Consider the following 25,186-nt stretch of genomic DNA (forward strand, 5'->3'; position numbering starts at 1 on the left):
ATACTACTGCTGTGGACCAGCAGGGCACCACTGCATTCTGGGAAATGAGCAGATTTACACCACCTGGTTTAAATTAACAAATTATTCTGATAATATTATGGATTTATTGTCAGAATATGACGACTTTAATCTCATAAACAATGACATTTTTGTTAAATTATGAGTTTTTTTAAACTACGACTTTATTCTCATAACATTGTGATTCTTTTTGTATTTGACTTTATTCTCATAAATTCCAGGTTTTATCTCCATATTTTCTGACTTTCTTCTGGTAGTGCCCAGTGTTTTTCTTTTCTTCTGTGGTCCTAATACTCCGTCGTAGCTTTATTCTCCAGTTCCTCCGTATTTGTAAAACTAGGTTGGCCTCAGTTTCAGTTCGTTTACTAATCATGTAGGAGCACAAGGTTCACAATCACAAAATGAGACAAAAACCAGGAAAGATCTGATCATGAAACCAAGAGCTGCACTAAGAAGGAGCGTTAGCCAAAACAATGGGTCATTTCAGGTCTGATTGGACCAAAAATACAGCATCAGTGAATGTTAGCTGACACCAAACAGGATCCACAGATCTAGGTTTGGTTTCCTGGATTTGTGGATCCATCTCCTTCTGTTTTCTTTGTCTTTGGGTGTCTGTAAACGATAGCTCCCACTGCTTTAAGAACCTGAAAATACAACCAACCAACAACAGCTCTGCCCCAGTTTTTACTGAATACTGAACCACTCATCTTCCTCTTTCTGCCACTCAGTGGGCGGAGCCACGATGATGTCACTAGTGGTGACGTCACATGCACCCTCTACACAAACTGATAAAACATTCTGAAAGAACTAACAGACTTTTTTTTTCTTCTAAATGGACTGCACTTGTACCAACTCTCATAAAAGACCAACACAGCTGAAAAACTGAACAGACGTATACTTTTAATAGAGCACTAACAGTTTTCACATTCAGCGTCAAACACAGAGCCTGGACACGACCTACAGCTGAAAATGCTATGTGTAGTATTTTCTGTTTGTGTTCCTGCAGGACAGGTGACGCTGTGGCCAAAACATTACACATAGCACCTTTAAATATGCGAAGAACAACTGCTGTTCATCCACAAACACTCACTAATCATACAGTTAAAGGTCCGTTTGTCACGACTTCTGTCGCTTTTCTATTCATGTACGGACAGTGAGTCAGTCTGTTTAATTAACTGCCTCCTGTCAAGTCCTTAACCTTCATTAAACAGAAAATAAGGACGGCTGTGCTTTTGTTTTTGGCGGGAAAACCTGAGGCCAGTCCAGACTTAAAGGTACAGTCCGCCTCTTTAACTGTCGTTAGCTCCTCCCCCTCTCAGCACTGCTCCTCCCCCAACGAGTCCGTGTTATCGCCCAGGTCTATGGAGGCCGACGTGGCTCTCATCTTCCCACGTCCCAGGCCCGGACCCGGACCCGGACCGCCGCCCCCCATCCCGGCCCTGGTCCCTCCGTGTCCCGGGTAGACCTCCACGGTGCTGGAGATGGACTGGAGGGATCGGTCCCGGAAGTAGTGGAAGGCCTCCTGGTCCAGGTAGTTCTGCTCCTCGCGCAGACCCTGTTCGAACAGTTTCCGTTTGTGGCGGAACTCGATGACCGTCTTGGTGTAGGAGTTGAGGGTGGTGACGGAGGCGGCCATGCAGCAGGTGAAGGAGCCCCAGGCCATGCTGGAGGACACACAAGGAGGATCATGGGTGACAGTTTTACACACAGGAGGCTCACTGGAAAAACCAGACCCATGGCCCTGGAGCTGAGCAGCCAAATTCAAAGCTGTGTTAAATGTATCCAGATCCATTTCTTCTGCCCCAGTTCTGTGTATTTATTCTGTTACAGAAATAGTCCATGTTTTGCTCATATTCAATCAGATCTGTACAAATTCAAATTCACACTTGATATGATCGATACTGATTTATTGGATCAATCCACTTCCTATCTGTTAGAATGGGAACATTTTTCAAAGTGGCACCAAATCCAGAATCAGATCCAGATCCAAATAATTTCACTACCTTTTGCTGACATCATCATACAGAAGCTGTAGACCAAGTCTGAAGTCAATCGGAATTGTAGTTTCGGAGAAGAAGACGACTGACAGTTTTGTAACAGACGCCACATGACGACATTAGCTCCAGCCTGTGGGCCGCTAAGCTAAAGTGTGTTTAACCCTTCAAGACCCAGCGCTATTTTTGAGGCAGTTCCCAAATGATTTTTTCTCTATTTTTAACTTTTCTTAAGCGATTTATCGCCATTTATTCTAATATTTCACTCAGTATTTTGCATTCTTCAGTGATCACATCTAACATTAGTCCCTTTTCCATTGGACATCTGCACAAACCTTTACCCAGATTTACTAAATGTCAAAAAAACAGAAGTGTGTAATGTCAATTTTTCCATTAAATCACAAACGCGATGATTTGTTATTTATTATCGTGAAATGACACGAGAAGTCATTCAGTAAACATGGTGACGATCGTAAATATGGTGCAGATTTACAGATGTGTTCATCATTATTATCCATGACTTCTATCCCGTCCTAAATGCAGGTTCAGGACACAGCGTTTATTAAACAGTTTGGTTCCTGTCGCCGTCACTGAGCTCAAGAAGAAACAGTGACACTGCACTGGATTTACTTATTTAGTTATTTATCCTATTTCTTCGCTCTATTTATTATTATTGTGACTTCTAATTCTTTAATTCTATGTTCTTATCCTGGTTTTTATCCCAGTCTGTTTTTATCTTCTTGGGTTTTTATTATGTTTTATTGCATCTTGTTTTTATTTATTTGATTGTATTTATTGATTTTGTCCTTTTCTGCTGCTATACTGATGAATGGTGGAACACTGAACACTTTTTGTCTTGACACTTAATCCAGTTTCTGCTGAACAGGTTCAGTGTGTGTTTGTTGTGATGCCAAATGCAGTTCACTCTGTCTGCAAAACAAATGGACCCACAGGTGGAAATAAAGGAACTTTGAACCTTATTTGATAAATGCGTCAGTTTCCTGGTGTGTCCACACATACTGCACCGTGTTTCTTTTAAAACTCTTCTTCTTCACTTGTTGTAACGTCCGTCATCATCTGTTTTTTTTTTTTTCATTCATGTGACTCTAGTTGTGTAAAAAGGTCTTTCCGTTGCAGTTTTGCGTGGTACACCATTTCCTCTACACCTGAAAAACCACCTCCGTCCAGCGCAAAAACTTTTAATCGAACAAGAGTTTTGGTGAAATTGTCGTGTTTCCATTGGGTAACTTTTTAAACGCAAGTTATATTCATGCAATTTGAAGGTCAATGGAAAAGCGACTAATGATGGCATCTGCACTTTCCACACAGACTGAAACGGAGGTTCAGCTCCCAAACGCAGCGTGCTCTGCCATCACTGGAGCTAACAGAGTCACCTGATACGATGGAAACAACGCCACAGTCTCAGCAGGAGAACTGTTTTATCAGGCAAGATTTTGAGGAAATTGTGTTCATAAAATGTAATGAGTAACAGCATAAACTGTAGTAGTGTAGTGGAGTAGAAAGTACAGAGAACTGCCAGAAAATGTAACCGAGTAAAATCAAAAGTATGCGTTATTATTTTTACTAAAGGAAAGCAGAGATACATAAAAATGTACTTAAGTACAGTGAAGAAGTACAAATACTTTGTGACATTCCACCACTGGATATAAGTTTATTTACAGAGTTAATTTCCCCAGCCTACCTCGTTATAAAAATAGACAGTTTGGGCTGTTTGACACCATTTTTCTAGTTGTTTTTTTTAGTTTTTACTGTTGTTTGCAGCATTGTGGTGATTATTTTGACCCCACCCCCCAAAGGGGAGGCAAGGGCTACTGTTTTTGGTTGGGTTTGTTTCTTTGTTTAACACTTTAGCAGCAAAACTATTGGTTGAATTCACACCAGATTGCGTTTATAGATTGCTGGTGACCCAGAGTAGATGCCAATACATTTTGGAAAAAGTAGGTCAAAGTTCAATTTTTTGATGAGTTTTTAAAATATTTTTTTTCTTCCATTTACTTATAATGGGCGAAATTTCAAACGTCTCTGAAAACATCAATTTTGTTTCAATTTACTTGAAACTTGGCACAAGTATAGAGGCAGCTGACTGTGCACAGCTCCAGTACTACCTGAACTTCAGATGGCTCCTTCATTTCCTGTCTTTCATTATTGGACACACTGTTTAATCCAGGTGTGTCTGCTGCTTCTTGTTGTGATACTGATTAATTAGACACACCTGGATTAATCAGTTAATCAGTGTGTCCAATAATGAAAGACACACTGTAAAAAAAAAAAAAAAGAAAAAAAAAAAGGTATTATTCCTGCAGCAGGGGCGCCGAAAAAATACTGTAAAATAACAGAAAATAACCATCTCATAAAAATACAGTAATTTTCCATAATTCAAATACAGGTTTTTGCCCTAACTTTACATGAGATTTTGCGTATTTTTGACTTTTTAATGTTTAATAAAGAATATTTACGTGTATTAAAACAATCCAATTCCCTATAAATATATATATAAATAATTTTCAGTCAGACTCAGTTGTCCAATCCACTGATAAAAACTGTATTTGGACAGTTTATCAGTGCTTATACATGTTATACATTCACAAAAATACATTTATTCAACATTTTTGTTGTGAAACCTCCTGTAATTACACAAGATATTTGTCAATGAACAAACAAGTCTGGTTCAACTGACAGAACTAATACTTCTGTTACCGTTAACTGTCAGTAATTTTATCTGGTTTTATTTATTTTTTACAGAATTAAACTTTAAATTAACAGTTTAATCTCACAAATAGAAAAGAAATATTTGTGAAATTATGATACATTTGCAAATGTATTTTAACTGTAATTTCTGTGAAAAAAGAAAAAAATTATTTTAAAAAATGTAAATTTTATGCTTATTCACAGTTACAGTTTTTTCCTGTTCTTTTCCATTTGACACGTTAAATCACAGTCTGTTTGTGTCATTTCATTGATATTTTTCTGTATCTTGAAAATACAGGAAAAACCTGTCAAATAAACAGTGAAAATTCTGTGAAATTACAGATTTTTTTTTTTACAGTGCAGGAAATAAAGGCTCCACCTGAAGTTCAGGTAGTAGTGGGCTGTGCATGGAGGTGATGACATCAGATGGATGGAAGCCAAACTCAGCTACAGTCCATGTGAGGGGCGGGCTTTGGAGTGAGTGGAACCACTGGTTTTACTGTTTTTACCAAGTTTGGACTGGGTTTGCAGCTCGAACACAAAAATCTGGGGTTTTTCTTTTGCTTGATATAAGTTTGTGGTCCAATTGTAATGAAATGTCTTTTTTCTTTTTGAAATAACAGAATATTTATTGACTTGTGCATCCTTTTTTCCAGACAGTCTGCAGATCGGTCCGTAAAATGACAGAAAAACACACATCCTTCCATTTATTGAGACAGATCCACCTCTCAGTTTGTCACTTCAGAGCCAGTTCACTCTTTATTTGTCCTGGAGGAGGGGTCTGGCCTTCAGCTGCAGCAGACTAATCATTCTACTAAATGTATTCCACTTTAACGATCTAAACGACTCCCTCTGGTGTTAAATGAGAGTGGAAGTGACTTTGGTCCACCTGGCCGGCAGCAAACAGCAGACAGACGGAACTAGAGATGAGCGCTGAACAAAGTGGAACATCCAGGAACTAAACAGGCATTTATCTAAGCCACTTAATGCAGCTTTAATAAGACATGTTTCATCCAAATGAGACGAGGTATCAGTCTGTGTTACTGACCAGAAAGACCAGCCATAGTCCCAGCTGTGAGGCCTCCAGTCTTCAGGACCCAGACTGACGGTGATCTGGAACACCTGAGTGTACATCATATGAGCCACCATACCCAGAAGACCTGCAACACACACAATACATATAGAAATACACACAAATACACACACAAATACACATACAGCACACAAAAATGCAGATACACTGACAATGAGAACCCGTTGTTTAAGGAAGGGTTCGGATCCCCTTTAATAAGTGTGTGTGTTAAATGCACTGTAAAAAATCTGTAATTTCACAGAATTTTTACTGTTTATTTGACAGATTTCTCCTGTATTTTTAAAATACAGGAAAATATCAATGAAATGACAAAAACAGACTGTGATTTTACATGCTTATAAAATAACAGGAAAAAACTGTAACTGTGAATAACCAGAAAATTTGCATTTAAAAAAAAAAAAAAAATTAAAAAGAAAAATACAGTTAAAATACGTACATTTGCAAATGTATCATAATTTCACAAATATTTCTTTTCTATTTATGAGATTAAACTGTTAATTTAAAGTTTAAAACTGTAAATAATAATAATAATAATAATATTAAAACCAGATGAAATTACTGACAGTTAACTTTAACAGAAGTATTAGTTCTGTCAGTTGAACCAGACTTGTTTGTTCATTGACAAATATCTTGTGTAATTACAGGAGGTTTCACAACACAAATGTTGAATAAATGTATGTTTGTGAATGTATAACATGTATAAGCACTGATAAACTGTCCAAATACAGTTTTTATCAGTGGATTGGACAACTGAGTCTCACTGAAAAGTATTTATATATATATTTATAGGGAATTGGATTGTTTTAATACGTGGAAATATTCTTTATTAAACATTAAAAAGTCAAAAAAATATGCAAAATCTCATGTAAAGTTAGGGCAAAAAACTGTATTTGAATTCTGAAAAATTACCGTATTTTTATGAGATGGTTATTTTCTGTTATTTAACAGTATTTTTTCAGCGCCCCTGCTGCTGGAATAATACCATTTTTTCATGTTTTTTTTTTTAGTAGTGTTGTAATGTTTCAAATAGTAATTAATTAAGTTACCCGTTACTGGAAAACAATAATGGCGGTAGTAACGCCGTTATTTTAACGCCGTTATTCCCAACACTGGTGATAAATGTACTTTCACTGCATACAAACTTTTTCGTCCTCTTCAACTTGGAACCTCTGGAACTTTTGGTCTAATATTACACTTGATGCCTGGTTCTCCACTGAGGGTGTGTCTGTTGGAGCTGGACCTCCTGCTCTGGTACTGACTACTGGGAACAGGGGACACGTCTAACCCAGATTCCCCCTTCTTTCTGTCCCATATACCCCTGCCTCTGCTGGTGCCCCCAGCCCCCCCCCGGTGATTAATGGCACTCCACCAATAGAGCAGAAATACCTCAAATAAAAATTCATTCATTTTCTGTAACTGTTTAATCCTTCGTAGGCTTGTGGGGGGGTCGGAGTCTGTCCCAGCATACACTGGGGGGGGGGGGGGGGTAGACATAAGATAAAATAAGATAAGGTAAGATAAGAAAAGGTAATATAAAGATAAGATAAGGTAAGATAAGATAAAGATAAGGTAACATAAGGTAAGGTAGGTAAGATGAAGTAAGATAAAGAGAAGATGAGGTAAGATAAAGTAAAACAAAAATAAGGTAACATAAGGTAAGGTAAGGTAAGATAAAGTAAGATAAAGATAAGGTAAGGTAAGGTAAGATAAAGTAAGATAAAGATAAGGTAAGGTAAGGTAAGATAAAGATAAGGTAAGGTAAGGTAAGATAAAGTAAGATAAAGATAAGGTAACGTAAGGTAAGATAAAGTAAGATAAAGATAAGGTAATAAGATAAGATAAGGTAAGATAAAGTAAGATAAGCTAAGATAAACATAAGAAATGACTTTATTTATTCCATCATAAACTAAGACAAAATAAGTCAAATTTTACCACAAACACACTGAAAGTGGTTTCATTCAGGTTCGTTATGTGATAAATGTCCCTGTAGCTTTAAGTCCTCCACCTGTCCGTCTTCACATTCTATATTAACTCACTGTGGTTGTGATTTATTTTCATCAGTAAAACATTTCACAAACATCTCCACCTTCTTTCAGAAGTCCCAGCTCAGATGGAGCCTTTAACTGATGCTGAATAAACACATTATTTGCACAGTCATTATTTTTGCATGTGTTGAAATGATAAAGAACACAGAAGTGACAGGATGACAGAACCCTTATTTGGAAGCACTACTTCACACACGTCACCTTTTATTTTCACTGACATAAATGTAGTTCTGTTGATTTGTGGTGTCATTAGTGATCTGTGGTTGCAACACAACAGTAATAATGTGAGATAATTAACCAAACAAAACATTAATGAATCACATCGTATCTACTTCGTGGCTCAGCATATTATCAGTAATAAATCAGAACTGGTGTAATTATCATAATTAGTCATTACACTGTATCAATTGATTTAACGCGGTGGTTACAAGGCATTCGATCAATTAGAGACGGAGACGTAATCAGTCATAAAAACATTAAATCAAAGATGTGAATGATGTTCATGTGTGTGTGTGTGTGTGTGTGTGTGTGTGTGTGTCACATGAAGTGTGTGATGGTGGAAGCCACGTGTCGTCGTGTTGGTAATCTGTGTGTTCAGCGTCACAGCAGTAAATAAACACTGAGCGGTCCAGATTTACGACTGCCTGTGAACGCAGCATCATATCTCATCGACCTTGACTCATGACGACACAGATTTCTAGGAAATGTGTGTGTGTTGTGTTCAATGCACTGTAAAAAAAATCTGTAATTTAACTGAATTTTTACTGTTTATTTGACAGATTTTTCTGTATTTTTCAGATCCAGGAAAATATCAATGAAATGATAAAACCAGACTGTGATTTTACATGAAAAATGGAAAAGAACAGGAAAAAACTGGAACTGTGAAGAACCAGAAAATTCACATTTTTTAAAAGAATTTTTTTTTTCACAGAAAAATACAGTTAAAATACATTTGCAAATATATCATAATTTCACAAATGTTTCTTTTCTATTTATGAGATTAAACTGTTAATTTAAAGTTTAATACTGTAAAAAATATTAAAACCAGATAAAACTACTGACAGTTAACGGTAACAGAAGTATTAGTTCTGTCAGTTGAACCAGACTTGTTTGTTCATTGACAAATATCTTGTGTAATTACAGGAGGTTTCACAACAAAACTGTTGAATAAATGTATTTTTGTGAATGTATAACATGTATAAGCACTGATAAACTGTCCAAATACAGTTTTTATCAGTGGATTGGACAACTGAGTCTCACTGAAAATTATTTATATATATATTTATAGGGAATTGGATTGTTTTAATACATGTAAATATTCTTTATTAAACATTAAAAAGTAAAAAAAAAAAGAAAAAAAAAAAAAAAAAGAAAAATCTCATGTAAAGTTAGGGCAAAAAACTGTATTTGAATTATGGAAAATTACTGTATTTTTATGAGATGGTTATTTTCTGTTATTTAACAGTATTTTTTTGGCGTCCCTGCTGCCGGAATAATACAGTTTTTTTATGTTTTTTTTTTTTTTTTTACAGTGTAAAAATACCTAAAATAAATAAATGTGTGTGTGTGTTGTGTGTTCATGTGGACATAAATGTGTGTGTGTGTGTGTGTGTGTGTTCATGTGGACATAAATGTGTGTGTGTGTGTGTTCATGTGGACATAAATGTGTGTGTGTGTGTGTGTTCATGTGGACATAAATGTGTGTGTGTGTTCATGTGGACATAAATGTGTGTGTGTGTGTGTGTGTGTTCATGTGGACATAAATGTGTGTGTGTGTGTGTTCATGTGGACATAAATGTGTGTGTGTGTGTGTTCATGTGGACATAAATGTGTGTGTGTGTGTGTGTGTGTGTTCATGTGGACACAAACCTTGGTTTCACATTTCCTTGCAGACTCGACAGAAAGTACGATGTTAAGGCTTAAATGAGAGGATTAAAGTTGGACATGTACTTAAAGGACTGTCAGACCCATGAGTACAGATACTTCAGAATGTGCAAAAGTGTTTCAGTACCCCCCCCCCCATATCACACTATAAGCTAATACATTGTAAATATGTGTATAATATTTAATCCTGTAAAGAATGAACCATTAAATCCTTGACAGAACATTCCAATTCTTTAAACCGGAGCCTTTATTGGTCCTTCTGAACAACCAAAAACATTATTTTTTTCAAACATTAATTTCCATGTATGAGTTTCAATTTTGTATCATATTTGATACATCGGGTCTCAATTCTAAAATATTATTATTTTTGAACAAACAAAAAATATAATATAACACAAACCTGTTTGATAAATTGTTAATTCTTTGTCAAAATGGTCCCAGTCCTTCCTCATTAATGCCAGTCTTGTAGTGTCACTAAAGGCCTCTGGTGAATGAACTCCTCCCCCTGGTGGATGATCTGTGTGTTGTATGGATCTAATTGGATACATCAGGTTTTTCCCACTGACCATGTAGAAGGCATCAAAACTCATGTATCAAATATGATACATTTGGCGTTATAGGGTTAAATTTAAATCTAAATTGACATAAATGCTGATACAAATAGCAGATTTCTTTTTTCTCCTTATATTTTATGTTTTACACACGTATATTTTCTGTTTTTTGGGTTTTGTACACTTTAGTTTTCTATTTGTTGCTGTCAGCTGTGAAATTTCCCCATGATAGGATCAATTAAGCCTCATCTCATCTCATCTCATCTCATTTTTAGGTTAAGTCACGGACCAACTTCACATCTTCATTGGTACTTAAAAACAAAAACAAAACAAAAAAAAAAAACGGTATTATTCTGGCAGCAGGGGCTCCACAAAAACCTGTAAAATAACAGAAAATAACCATCTCATAAAAATACAGTAATTTTCCATAATTCAAATACAGTTTTTTGCCCTAACTTTACATGAGATTTTACTTTTTTTTTTTTGACTTTTTAATGTTTAATAAAGAATATTTACATGTATTAAAACAATCCAATTCCCCATAAATATATATATAAATAATTTTCAGTGAGACTCAGCTGTCCAATCCACTGATAAAAACTGTATTTGGACAGTTTATCAGTGCTTATACATGTTATACATTCACAAAAATACATTTATTCAACAGTTTTGTTGTGAAACCTCCTGTAATTACACAAGATATTTGTCAATGAACAAACAAGTCTGGTTCAACTGACAGAACTAATACTTCTGTTACCGTTAACTGTCAGTAATTTTGTTTTATTTATTTATTTTTTACAGTATTAAACTTTAAATTAACAGTTTAATCTCATAAATAAAAAACAAATATTTGTGAAATTACGATACATTTGCAAATGTATTTTAACTGTATTTTTCTGTGAAAAAAGAAAAAAAATTCTTTTAAAAAATTTCAATTTGATGGTTATTCACAGTTACAGTTTTTTCGTGTTCTTTTCCATTGGACATGTAAAATCCCAGTCTGTTTTTATCATTTCATTGATATTTTCCTGTATCTGAAAAATACAGGAAAAATCTGTCAAATAAACAGTGAAAATTCAGTTAAATTACAGATTTTTTTACAGTGCATAATGCACGCCTAGCATTAGCATTAGCACATTAGGAGCTGCCACTGAAAGCCCTCATGGACCGACTTCACATCTTCATTAGTACTTCTGTCCAGAAAAACGGAGGATTAACCTCTGTATACTGGGGGTGTACTGGTTATCCACAGCTGGGTACAGTGTTGTGGTTCTGGAGTCATGGGTTAGGGTCCGGTTCAGACGCAGAGGCCGACTGGAGCCCAGCTGTGCACCGAAATGTAACTGATGGAGGCACTTCAGCTGTTTTTTTTTTTAGTATTTGAAGTTCTAGTTTCAGGATTTCCCTTCTTTTTTCTTCCAGGGGTGGTTTGAATTGTTGTGCCCTGGACACCACAGGCTGCTGCTGTGGACACTGGAGAACACTGAACTGACAGTTCTGTAAATATTCTGTCAAACTGTGGAAGCGTCTCAGGGATGTGTGTGCATATGTGGTGGGAGGGTGGAGGCTGGGTGGATGCACTAGTGTGTTCATTTGTAATTGCTCTGTCTTGGATCCTGAACAAACGCTCTCATCTGTCTGCTCTGCTGTCGTATGAACAGCAACAAGACAATAAACTGGATCTGATTAAGGCTGCTTTCTGTTCGCTGTACGTCCTTAAATATGTGCGTCTGTTTCTAACGTCGTCATGTGGCTTCACGCTGCCACGCCTCATGTACGTTGGAATGAGTGTTTCTTAATCAATCCACCAGAGGGCGCCGCTCTTAATTACCATACTGACTGAATACCATGAGGAATAAAGAGTAAAGTTTTATGAGAAGAAGAAACTGAATAATGAGGCCAGTCATCCAGGTGAGTAAACACAGACAGAATAATGGATTAGTGGTAATTAGGATATCACTATGGTTTCACACATTTGAAAAACATTGTGATGAAAGTCTTCCGCTGCTTTAAGAAACGTCTTCAGTTTGAGTGGAAAGTTAACGACCTTCCCTTCCTTTCAGTGACACGTGCACTTTGGAAGCACAGGCTGAGCTGAGCTCGCATTCATCTGTGGATGTGGTTCCGTCTTCAGTGAAGGGATGTTCTATATGCACTGAACCTCCCAGGTCTGCAGACCGGGTCAACTCACAGAAAACTCCTCCAAATGGATTTTTCTGCCTTGAATCTTTAATTCTGCTCTGCACAGTACAGGCTGAAAGATCCAAATCCCCTCTTGTTTTTCTTTGAGGATCCATCTCTCACATAATTACAGGCAAAATGTCAATACTTTACACTCAGTAGATTATTCTTTGATGGTACTTTTAGATCAAATCCTCATTAGTACCTTCAGCCGACAGCAGCTGCTTCAGATCATATTTGATGATGCTAATCTGTCCATTTCCAACCTACACTATATGGACAAAAGTATGTGGACACGTTGAATCCAGGTGTTTCTTTTCTAGCAGGAGTCTGGGATACAAAACATTACAGACTACTGTCATAGTATACATTTAAATTAGGATAAACATCATTGTATTGCATTGGTTAGTTTGGATTAAATTGTTATCTTTGCTTCCAAAAGGCCTCAGAGAGTTTTTACTTAATTTCTCTCTTTTTTAAAATATCCATGACTATGATTTTAAATGTTCTACCTCTACATTTCTAAAATATTTTTCATGCTCTGTAAATAATAATTTTCTACCAAAACTAACCATCTACTTTCTTCACTTCTCACTGAAGAAGAAAAATCTTCCATTAAACTTCAAATAAATATTGATGTCAATATAAACCACAGGGACAAAAATATTGGGACACATCATGTCTACAGCTGTAAGATGTCCTGTTCATGGTGATTTGAGATAAAAACATCAATATTTTAATATTTATCACAATATAAAACTATATTATGACATTTGTCACTTCAGTTCAAAATGTCCCAATACTTTTGTCCATATAATTTATAAACATCAATATTTCCTTAGAGTTTAATGGGAGATTTTTCTTCCTGAGATGTGAAGAAGTGGTTAGTTGTGGCAGGAAATTATTGTTTAAAAATATTTTATAAATTTAGAGGCAGAAAATTTAAAATCATAGTCATGAATTTAAAAAAAAGGAAAAAAAATCAGTGTTGAGAGAAATTAAGTAAAATCCATCTCTGAAGCATTTTAGAAGCAACAATAACAATTTAAACCAAACTAACGAATGCAATGATATTTATCCCAATATAAAACTATATTATGACATTTGTCATTTCAATTCAACATGTCCCATTACTTTTGTCCATATCTTCCCAATATTGTATAATTTGATCTACAAAAACTCTAAGGAAAGATGCTAACATTAGCTCTGTTAGCATACACTCCAATTAGCCATAACATTATAACAACTGACAGGTGAAGTGGTAGTAATATTATTAAAACATCCATATTTCTAATATTTGCCGTTGTTTTGTATTTCAGACCCGTTAGAAAAGAAACACTTGAATTGAACATGTCCACATACTTTTGTCCATATAGAGTATTTTTTGATTATTAGAAATAGACAGAACATTACATACATTTCATTCTCTGTAATAAAAAAGGAATTAAAGCACATGTACACTGTAAAAAAAAAAAAAAAAAAAAAAACGTAATAAAAACAGTATTATTCCAGCAGCAGGGGTGCCGAAAAAATACTGTTAAATAACAGAAAATAACCATCTCATAAAAATACGGTAATTTTCCATCATTAAAATGCAGTTTTTTGCCCTAACTTTACATGAGATTTTGCATATTTTTTTACTTTTTAGTGTTTAATAAAGAATATTTACATGTATTAAAACAATCCAATAATTAAATTAAGTAACAATATTTATTTTTATTTTTTTTACACACATTTTGGTTATGCAATGTAAATACTGTCAAATGAGTTGATTCTAATTTGGTTTGGGCCTGTTTTCTTCTATTTAGTTCATTGTTCTGGGTTGAAGTCGAAGGACAGGAGTGAGGATTTCAAATGTTCTTATGTTCAGGTATTGATAATGAGAATGGGGGTGGGATTAATCAGTTTTTCTTCTTCCCACTCCTTTTCGAGTATAAATGAATGATTTTTTGGGGGGGATTGTGAATTTGTTTGTATTCTATAAATCCTGGAAATAAACAAACAAAATGAAATTAATCCAATTCCCTATAAATATATATATAAATTAAAGCTGCAAGCAGCGTTGGGCGGGACCTCGCACTGGGCGATCCGCCTCCCATACGTTCTGCCTCCCCTACGTTCCGTCTTCTGTACATTCCGCCTCCTGTGAATTCCGCCTCCTGTGCATTCCGTCTCCCGTGCACTCTGCTTCCCATGAATTCTGCCTCCCGTGAGTTCCGCCTCCCGTGGGTGTTGACACCTCAGCTCCACTCACACCTCTCCGTCCAGACACCAGCCCCCTCCCTTTTGCATCCGTCCTCCTTTCATCCCTACAGAACACCTGCGCCCCTCTATTGAAACCACCATCACCTTTTAATGCGGCTTTTATTTTGAAAAGAGTGTGCAAAGCAGTCATCTGAGCTAAGGGTGGATACTTTGAAGAAACTAGAATATAAGAGATGTTTTCAGTTATTTCACACTTTTTTGGTAAGTACATAATTCCACATGTGTTCATTCATAGTTTTGATGCCTTCAGTGAGAATCTACAATGAAAATAGTCATGAAAATAAAGAAAATGCAAAGAATGAGAAGGTGTGTCCAAACTTTTTGCCTGTACTGTATATATGAGGGTTTTACTTTGAAAGGCAATTTTCTGACTTCCTCTTGGACAGAGCTCATTGCGTCCTCCTATATTTTTTGTAGTGCTGATGTAAGGAACATTTTGACATTGGTTTCATGTCTCTTGGACATTCCTGCTGGCCACTATGGTGGTTTCTGTGTTTTTTGACATCGGTGGCGCTAGAGAGTGCATTTTGGCACCTACGAGGTTAATTTTTGCATTTTATCAAAATTTTCACCGGACCTGACATATGTGCCAAATTTGGTGAGTTTTGGAGCATGTTTAGGGGTCAGAATCCAGTTCAAAGTGGCGGACAGAAAAGAATAAAAAACGAACTAAAAAACAATAGGGGCCTTGGCTTCTGGCCTCTCAGCTCGGTCCCTAATAATTTTCAGTGAGACTCAGTTGTCCAATCCACTGATAAAAACTGTATTTGGACAGTTTATCAGTGCTTATACATGTTATACATTCACAAAATACATCTATTCAACAGTTTTGTTGTGAAACCTCCTGTAATTACACAAGATATTTGTCAATGAACAAACAAGTCTGGTTCAACTGACAGAACTAATACTTCTGTTACCGTTAACTGTCAGTAATTTTATCTGGTTTTATCTTTTTTTTGTTTACAGTATTAAACTTTAAATTAACAGTTTAATCTCATAAATGGAAAAGAAATATTTGTGAAATTACGATACATTTGTAAATGTATTTTAACTGTATTTTTCTGTGGAAAAAGAAAACAAATACTTTTTAAAAAATGTAAATTTTCTGGTTCTTCACAGTTCCAGTTTTTTCCTGTTCTTTTCCATTTGACATGTAAAATCACAGTCTGTTTGTGTCATTTCATTGATATTTTCCTGGATCTGAAAAATACAGGAAAAATCCTTAAATAAACAGTGAAATTTCTGTGAAATTACAGATTTTTTTTTACAGTGTGGATGCTGTTTGGATCCTGTTTCAATGCCCTTCTGCTTCGTTGTTTCAGCTCTTTGTGATTGGATGTGGGCGGGGCTTCAGTTTATCTCTGTCCTGTGACTCCACACTGCCGTAATATCGATTTCTAAAACGTCAATGCACATTTCACCTGGGAAGGATATTCATCAGCGTGTCCTGCCGATATGAAACACGCTCCAGATCCGATCCTTCACTCGTTCTGTGACGGCTGAGGAATTTATGAGCACGTCTTTGCAGCAGCAGCTAAAAACGCCTGCGAAACGTCCACAGACGAGGCCACGGGCGCCAGCGCCGCGCCAGCGCCTTGTGTAAGAGGTTTAACAGGAGTTTGGAGGAAAAGTCCCTGGCAGCCCACAGCGCCCAGGCTTCCAGGGGATAACCTCTGACCCCGGATGACCCCGGATGACCTCTGCAGCCCGTAAATCTGTTTCTGAATGTGGGGAGGTTATGAAGTGGCTCTAAATGCTGAACGAACCATTATTGTCATGATTATTAAAGCCAAAACCCACTGGGACCAGAAAACTCTCCATATATACAAGACTAAAACACTGAAGCTGCTTCAGAATGGTCCACAATTTTATTAATTCAGTGGATTTTTAGTTTTATTTTTAGCTTATGATAGATTTTTATGAAAATTAATGTATAAAACCCAATTATACACAGGAAGTAAGAAATAATACCCACAAATTCTTCTATTATGAACTATAAAAACACTAAAGCTGCTTCATAATGCTTAACAATTTTATTAAATCATCTGATTTTTACTTTTATTTTTAGCTTATGGGGAATTTTTATGCAAATTAATGAATTAAAACCCAATTATACACAAAAAGTAAGAAATAAAAGCCAAAAATTCTTCTACTATAAGCTAAAAATACTAAAGTTGTTTCAAAATGGTTCATACTTTTATTAATTCAGTGGATTTTTAGTTTAATTTTTTGCTTATGGCAGATTTATATGTAAATTAATGTGTAAAAACCCAATTTTACATAAGAAGCAACAAATACCAGCCGCAAATTCTTCTATTATAAGTTAAAAATAATAAAACTGCTTCAAAATCGTTCATATTTTTATTAATTCACTGGATTTTTTGTTACATTTTGTGCTTTTGACAGATTTTTATGTAAATTAATGTGCAAAAACTCAATTATACATAGAAAGTAAGAAATAATAGCCATAAATTCTTCTATTATAAGCAAAAAAAAAAAATACAAAAGCTGCTTCAAAATAGTTCGTACTTTTATTAAATCATTGGATTTTTTGTTTTATTTTTAGTTTATGTGAGATTTTTTTTATATAAATTAATGTGTAAAAACCCAATTATATGTAGGAAGCAACAAATACTTGCCACAAATTCTTCTACTATAAGCTAAAAATACTAAAGTTGTTTTGAAATGGTTCATACTTTTATTAATTCAGTGGATTTTTAGTTAAATTTTTAGCTTATGGCAGATTTTTTGATGTAAATTAATGAGTAAAAACCCAATATGCATAGAAACAACAAATAATAGCCGTGAATTCGTCTATTATAAGATTAAAAAAAAACAACAAAAATACTGTATACAGTATATGTATATATATATATATATATATATATATATGAATATATATATATATATATATATATATTATATATATATATATATATATATATATATATATATATATATATATATAAACCAAATGCTGAATACATCTACTCTAAAATTGAATTCAAACTAAACTGAAGTTGAAAACAAAAGGTGGAACAGAACCAGATGTTGAATCGTAGAAGAGATGAAAGGGTGAATATTCACACAAAGTCAGTGTTTGATGAACTCTGGGTCAGAGTTCAAAGTGAATTTACCGAAAAAAAAGATACAAAAGAAAGAAGAATTTACCGGAGGAGGACGGTGAAGACGGCGGCGAAGGCGTTGAGTTTGAGTCCGTCGATGACGTTACTGGAGTGGAAAAGTTCCAAACACATGAGACTGAAGCCCACGACCAGCAGCAGGATGTAGAGCACCTCCGACACCACCGACAACCACAACACACCTGCACACAGAGGATACACAACTGAGGACACACAACACACCTGCACACAGAGGACACACAACTGAGACACACAACACACCTGCACACAGAGGACACACAACTGAGACACACAACACACCTGCACACAGAGGACACACAACTGAGACACACAACACACCTGCACACAGAGGACACACAACTGAGACACACAACACACCTGCACACAGAGGACACACAACTGAGACACACAACACACCTGCACACAAAGGACACACAACTGAGACACACAACACACCTGCACACAAAGGACACACAACCGAGACACACAACACACCTGCACACAAAGGACACACAACTGAGACACACAACACACCTGCACACAAAGGACACACAACCGAGACACACAACACACCTGCACACAAAGGACACACCACTGAGACACACAACACACCTGCACAAAAAAGACACACAACTGAGACACACAACACACCTGCACAAAAAAGACACACAACTGAGACACACAACACACCTGCACACAGAGGACACACAACTGAGACACACAACACACCTGCACACAGAGGATACACAACTGAGACACACAACACACCTGCACACAAAGGACACACAACTGAGACACACAACACACCTGCACACAGAGGACACACAACTGAGACACACAACACACCTGCACACAGAGGACACACAACTGAGACACACAACACACCTGCACACAAAGGACACACAACTGAGACACACAACACACCTGCACACAAAGGACACACAACTGAGACACACAACACACCTGTACACAAAGGACACACAACTGAGACACACAACACACCTGCACACAGAGGACACACAACTGAGACACACAACACACCTGCACACAAAGGACACACAACTGAGACACAAAACACACCTGCACACAGAGGACACACAACTGAGACACACAACACACCTGCACACAAAGGACACACAACTGAGACACACAACACACCTGCACACAGAGGACACACAACTGAGACCTACACACAGTCAGTAACACACTATTAAACTCTATTACATTGTGGATCTAGTTTGTTATTATCTGTGGAACCCTGGAGAACAAAAGGAACATGCACAACAGACCACTGGAACACCATCATATATTATTATTATTTTTTTTTTTTTTCATAAATCTCTTAAACCACTTAATCTCTGCAAAAAACGACCAAAAGTTCCATTTTTTTCCCAGGATTTTTTCCTTTAAATGCCAGTTTGAATGCGTGATATGACTGGTAGAATGACAAAACCAACAGAAACAGGAGCTCTTTTCCATAGAACTCACACTGGGGGGATGTTCTACTGTGTATATCAGAGTCTTGGACATGTCACAGGTTATCAGTAACAGATTCATTGCATTAGTCGTTTTTGTTCAGTTCAGAACCCTCATGGAAAAAAGGGCTCACTGACTTGCATTGAAATCACATTTTTTAATCTCACAAAAAAATGGAAATGTTTGAGAAATGTAACAGAAAAAACAGATTTATGCAGGGAAAAAGCTGAAAAATACCGACAGATGATGATTTATAGCAGAGGGTGTACAAAGTTTGCATATGAAAGTGTATAATAGAACTATGACAGCAACTGACATTAGATTCGATGCGTTTCAATTCATTCATTCATTCAATTGCAATATGTTTAAAAGAAACATCCTTGCCATAAGCTTTAACACAACCATAATGATCAGCAAACGAACAAGAAAAACGTAGAAAAATGGCCAAAGGGTTAGTCATTGTCAGATAAACCTGTATGCAGATGATACTCTACTGTACTTCTGTGTCCAGTTCACTCCTTAAAGGCTGCTAAATGAAAAGCCCAAATATGATTCCGTTATGAATTTACATGATGTTGCACATGAAAATAAATGCAGGTTCAAACATGATACAGATGGAGCAAATGGACGAGTTTATTTAAATGTAGTTAATGTGTAGTTTGTTTCATAATCCTGTGAAATGCTATAAACTGCTGCTCTAAAGTTAAATTAATTAGGTAATTGGATTGCTATTTCAAAACTGTAGCCTAAAATGTGACTATTATCTGTTGCCAATTATTATTTGTTATGTTCTGTATGACAACATGATAAATAACTAATTAAATCTAAGTGTCAAAAAACATAATATGACACAATGTGAAGGTTTTGTAACAGGATGCGGTTATGAATCATTTATGTCAGTGGTTTCCAAACTTTTTTTACTCCTGACCCACTTTTAACATCACAAATTTCTGGAGACCCCAGACATTCAAATGGAGACTTTTTTTTGTTTTGCTAAAATTAATTAATTTATGATCATATAATAGTTTGCTATACTATGTTGCAAATAACATAATGTTAGAGGACATTTAGTCTGTATAATGTCTGTTACTGTGGACAGAGGCAGTAAATCCAGGTGTAGATTAAAGGTCAGGATCTGTCCAGTCAGTCCAGCTGGGATTTACAAGGAGGACAATTAATACTGAACAAACAAGAACTGAAACTATGAATGATGAAAGAGCTGCAGCATCTGAAACTGACCACAGTGAACATGTGACACAAACAGAAGCACAGAGCTGCAGTTTCACAACCACAGTTTGTCTGCTATGGATTGGGATTGTCTCTGTCAACTCACCATATGTTTTTATTAGTATGGTTTTTTTTTGGGGGGGGGTTAGTAATTACTATAAATTTCAGGCGACCCCATGTGAATTCCAGGCGACCCCATGTGGGGTCCCGACCCTAAGGTTTGAAAAACACTGATTTATGACACAAGTGTTCTTACAGTAAAAGGTCTGGTTTCAGGTCTCAGACAGAACACCAGGCACAGATGGAAACAGATGAAGACGGTCAGTGTCAGAATTAAAAGTGTTCACGTTCTCAGTTAAAAATCTCTTAAATTGGTCTCATGCTCGGTGAGTGTGGAGGAAACAGAGGGTGACATTCAGAGGAAACACAGACTGGGATGAAGGCCAGAGGAGGAACACCCGACCCAAGGACTCATACACAGACCCCATCCTGCATTTAGTTCTGTCTGTGGCAGACAATAGTATTTAAAATATATATATATACACTGTAAAAAAATCTGTCATTTAACAGAATTTTCACTGTTTATTTGACAGATTTTTCCCGTATTTTTAAGATACAGGAAATATCAATGAAATGACACAAACAGACTGTGATTTTACATGTCAAATGGAAAAGAACAGGAAAAAACTGGAACTGTGAAGAACCATAAAATTTCCATTTTTGAAAAGTATTTGTTTTCTTTTTCCACAGAAAAATACAGTTAAAATACATTTATAAATGTATCGTAATTTCACAAATATTTCTTTTCTATTTATGAGATTAAACTGTTAATTTAAAGTTTAATACTGTAAAAAGAAAAATAAACAAGATAAATTTACTGACAATTAACGGTAACAGAAGTATTAGTTCTGTCAGTGAACCAGACTTGTTTGTTCATTGACAAATATCTTGTGTAATTACAGGAGGTTTCACAACACAAATGTTGAATAAATGTATTTTTGTGAATGTATAACATGTATAAGCACTGATAAACTGTCCAAATACAGTTTTTATCAGTGGATTGGACAACTGAGTCTCACTGAAAATTATTTATATATATATTATAGGGAATTGGATTGTTTTAATACATTAATTATTCTTTATTAAACATTAAAAAGTAAAAAAAAAAAAAGTAAAAAAAAAAAAAAAAAAAAAGCTAAATCTCATGTAAAGTAACGCAAAAAAAAAATTACCATATTTTATGAGACGGTTAATTTCCATTATTTGACAGTATTTTTTTTGGTGCCCCTGCTGTTAGAATAATACTGTTTTTTTTTTTTTTGTTTTTTTTTTACAGTGTGTGCATCATTACAAAATAGGAATGTTTGCAGTAAATGTGTTGCTTTAGAGCAGGACTGTCAACCTCAGTTTAGTTCAGGTTCCACATTCAGCCCAGTTTGATCTCCAGTAAAAGAAAACATAGTAGCCTACAGATAATGACAGCTGCAGTTCTTTCTGTTTGTTTTAGTGCACAAAAAATAACATTAAAATATGAAAATCTTTACATTTACAAACTATCCAAACAAAAAAGTTCTGAAATAACCTGAACAGTTTCTCATTTCCTAAACAACTGTGTCAGAATACGTATCCAGTTGTCATGGAAACGATCTAACTCCGATGCAGGTCAATAATTTGTCTCTTCTGAAATAAATAAAACTGAGGAACCACTAAAGTTACGACTTAGGCTTTTTAATGAGGTATTTTAATTATGGAAAATTACTGTATTTTTATGAGATGGTTATTTTCTGTTATTTAACAGTATTTTTGGCACCCCAGCTGCTGGAATAATACCGTTTTTTTTTACTGTTTTTTTTTTTTTTTTTTTTACAGTGTACCATGCTGACCGAGGCCTCTGGCTGCACGGAGGGAAAAACAATCCCATGTGAGGGACGGGGACGTTACAGGAGGATGATGAAGCAGCAGCGTGTCCTCCTTCACAGCCTGAAATGTGCACATTTTTTACAGCAGAGCAGAGTTGTCATCGCTGCCCTCAGGACTCACTGGTACCAACCAGACTTTTCTCTTTTGACTTCTTTTTTTTCTTCTTTTTTTTCCTCAACAGCTCTCCATATTCTGAATGTCTGAGAAGCAGCAGCTCCTGTTGAACATGTGAGACTTCAACAGGATTATGCGCTCTGTTCTGCTCTGAAGCACCAGCTCCAGGCTCAGTTTGGCTCATTTCAGCATCATCCACTCAGAGGAAGCCACAGGATTCCACCACAAACATGAGCAGTCATGTCGTGTCTTCAGGCGACATCGACTCATTTCTGTTTTTAAAGTGTTTTACATAAAAGACAGTGAAACAACTGAAGAAAAGAGCAACATTAGGAAAAAGAAAGGGGGTTTGTTCCACATTTGTCCAACTGAAGACAGCTTCAGGAACCTGCACTGGAAAGAAACTTTCAAATCTAAACATGTATGGAAGAAGTTTGACACAAAGACAATCCTAACGGAAATTTATAGGGCAGGAATTTACAACAGAATATTACACTATATTTGTCTGAGGGGATTAAAGTGCAACAGCAGCTTATGTTCATATGTTCCATCTACTGTTCCACACTTTACGTATTTTAGGTGGATTTCACACCTAACAGTCCAACACACTCAGTTCACTGGTCTGAGTTTTATTCACCACTGAACTTTGTCAAACCAACCAGGCATTTTGAATAATGTACTCCCCTCCTCACCTGTGGGGGCGCTATATCTAGAATTAGCAAAGGAGAAAACCACACCAAGACCAAGAAGAACAAGCATGTGAAGAAACAATTAAAAATGGTTTAAAAACAAAAACAAACAAAAACAAGAAGTTACATAGTCAAACATGAATGGAAGACAGTCACAGGAAGTTTGATTCTACATCGCTACGTGTATGAACTCTGGAAAGAAATCTGATAATGGACGAAGCGACTAGATTATCACATCAGGTTGGTTATTACAATTATCTGATTACAGTTATCAGACTTTATATCATGTAAACACACTGGAAAAATCTAAATCTGACCAAATGTATTTGTCGTGTCATTGTAGTTTCAAATATCTTCATCACACTTAAAATCAGACCAGAATCGCCCTAACGAGTTGCTTAATTCAAGGTTGTTGTTTTTTTTTTTTTTTGTTTTGTTTTTTTTTTGCTTAATTCAAAGATTGTTTTGTTTTTTTGTTGTTTTTGCTTAATTCAAGATTGTTTTTTTTTTTTTTTCTGAATTCAAGATTTGTTTTTCTTAATCCAAGCCAAAGAAAAATCTGCCAATGGAACAGGGTGAAAATTATCCTGGTAAGATTTCTTGAAATCCGATTTTCCAGCTCTACTGTCTAAAAATAAATTCTTACATTTCACTGAAAAGTTTACTGTTTAGGTGATTCTGTTGATTTTAAGTTAAACAAATGAAAGGATACACTGGAACAAACGCCTGTAAAAACAGTCCATTTGTCCAGTATCCTGCTGTTCTTTGTAAATCCAGTCTAACGCTGTAAATAATGAGGTCTGTAAGGGGCACATTTAACACAGTCAGCTCCTGCTAACTGGGACAGGGTTCTCCAGTCCTGTTCTCAGTTCCTCCACTGCTGTTCAACCCACAACTGACCCGAACCTAAATCATCTGGTACTCAAATCCCACCAGCTCATTTAGAAAAGATTCAGTCAACCAAAGTGAACTCCAGACGGTCTGCACCAAAGGGAAGGGCTTCCTTTTACAAGCAGAAGGAGGAAAAGAACACGAGAGAAGAACTGAGGAGGACGATTTTTCAGCTGGACTCAACCCCAGACAGCAGACCCTGACCCTGACCGGACCCTGACTGGCCTGACCCTAACCCTGACCCTGGCCCTGACCCTGACCCTAACCCTGGCCCTGACCCTAACCCTGACCCTGACCCTGACCCTAACCCTGGCCCTGACCCTAACCCTGGCCCTGACCCTAACCCTGGCCCTGACCCTGACCCTGACCCTGGCCCTGACCCTAACCCTGGCCCTGACCCTAACCCTGACCCTAACCCTGACCCTACCCTGACCCTGACCCTGACCCTGACCCTAACCCTAACCCTGACCCTAACCCTGACCCTGACCCTAACCCTGACCCTGACCCTGACCCTGGCCCTGACCCTAACCCTGGCCCTGACCCTGACCCTGACCCTCCTGACCCTAACCCTGGCCCTGACCCTAACCCTGACCCTAACCCTGACCCTGACCCTGACCCTAACCCTGACCCTGGCCCTGACCCTGACCCTAACCCTGGCCCTGACCCTAACCCTGACCCTGACCCTGACCCTAACCCTGGCCCTGACCCTAACCCTGGCCCTGACCCTAACCCTGGCCCTGACCCTGACCCTGGCCCTGACCCTAACCCTGGCCCTGACCCTAACCCTGACCCTGACCCTGACCCTGACCCTGGCCCTGACCCTGACCCTGACCCTCTGACCCTGACCCTGACCCTGACCCTGGCCCTGACCCTGACCCTAACCCTGACCCTGACCCTGACCCTGACCCTGACCCTGGCCCTGACCCTAACCCTGACCCTGACCCTAACCCTGACCCTGACCCTAACCCTGGCCCTGACCCTGGCCC

At 36.9% G+C, this 25,186-nt stretch overlaps 1 protein-coding gene across 1 annotated transcript in view; it reads right to left on the minus strand.

Annotated features, from left to right (window-relative positions):
* Positions 1-901: 901 nt before the first annotated feature.
* LOC115424078 (germ cell-specific gene 1-like protein) overlaps positions 902-25,186 on the minus strand; it is a 38,586-nt gene continuing 14,301 nt past the window's right edge. Inside the window, exons 3-5 of the mRNA XM_030141185.1 lie at positions 17,919-18,065; positions 5,770-5,887; positions 902-1,682 (exon numbers count right to left, since the gene is read on the minus strand). Coding sequence (XP_029997045.1) covers positions 1,334-1,682; positions 5,770-5,887; positions 17,919-18,065 — 614 coding nt within the window. The 3' untranslated portion in view covers positions 902-1,333. The remainder of the gene's footprint in view (positions 1,683-5,769; positions 5,888-17,918; positions 18,066-25,186) is intronic.

The sequence above is a fragment of the Sphaeramia orbicularis genome, chromosome 8, assembly GCF_902148855.1.
Source record: "Sphaeramia orbicularis chromosome 8, fSphaOr1.1, whole genome shotgun sequence".
Lineage (NCBI taxonomy): Eukaryota > Metazoa > Chordata > Actinopteri > Kurtiformes > Apogonidae > Sphaeramia > Sphaeramia orbicularis.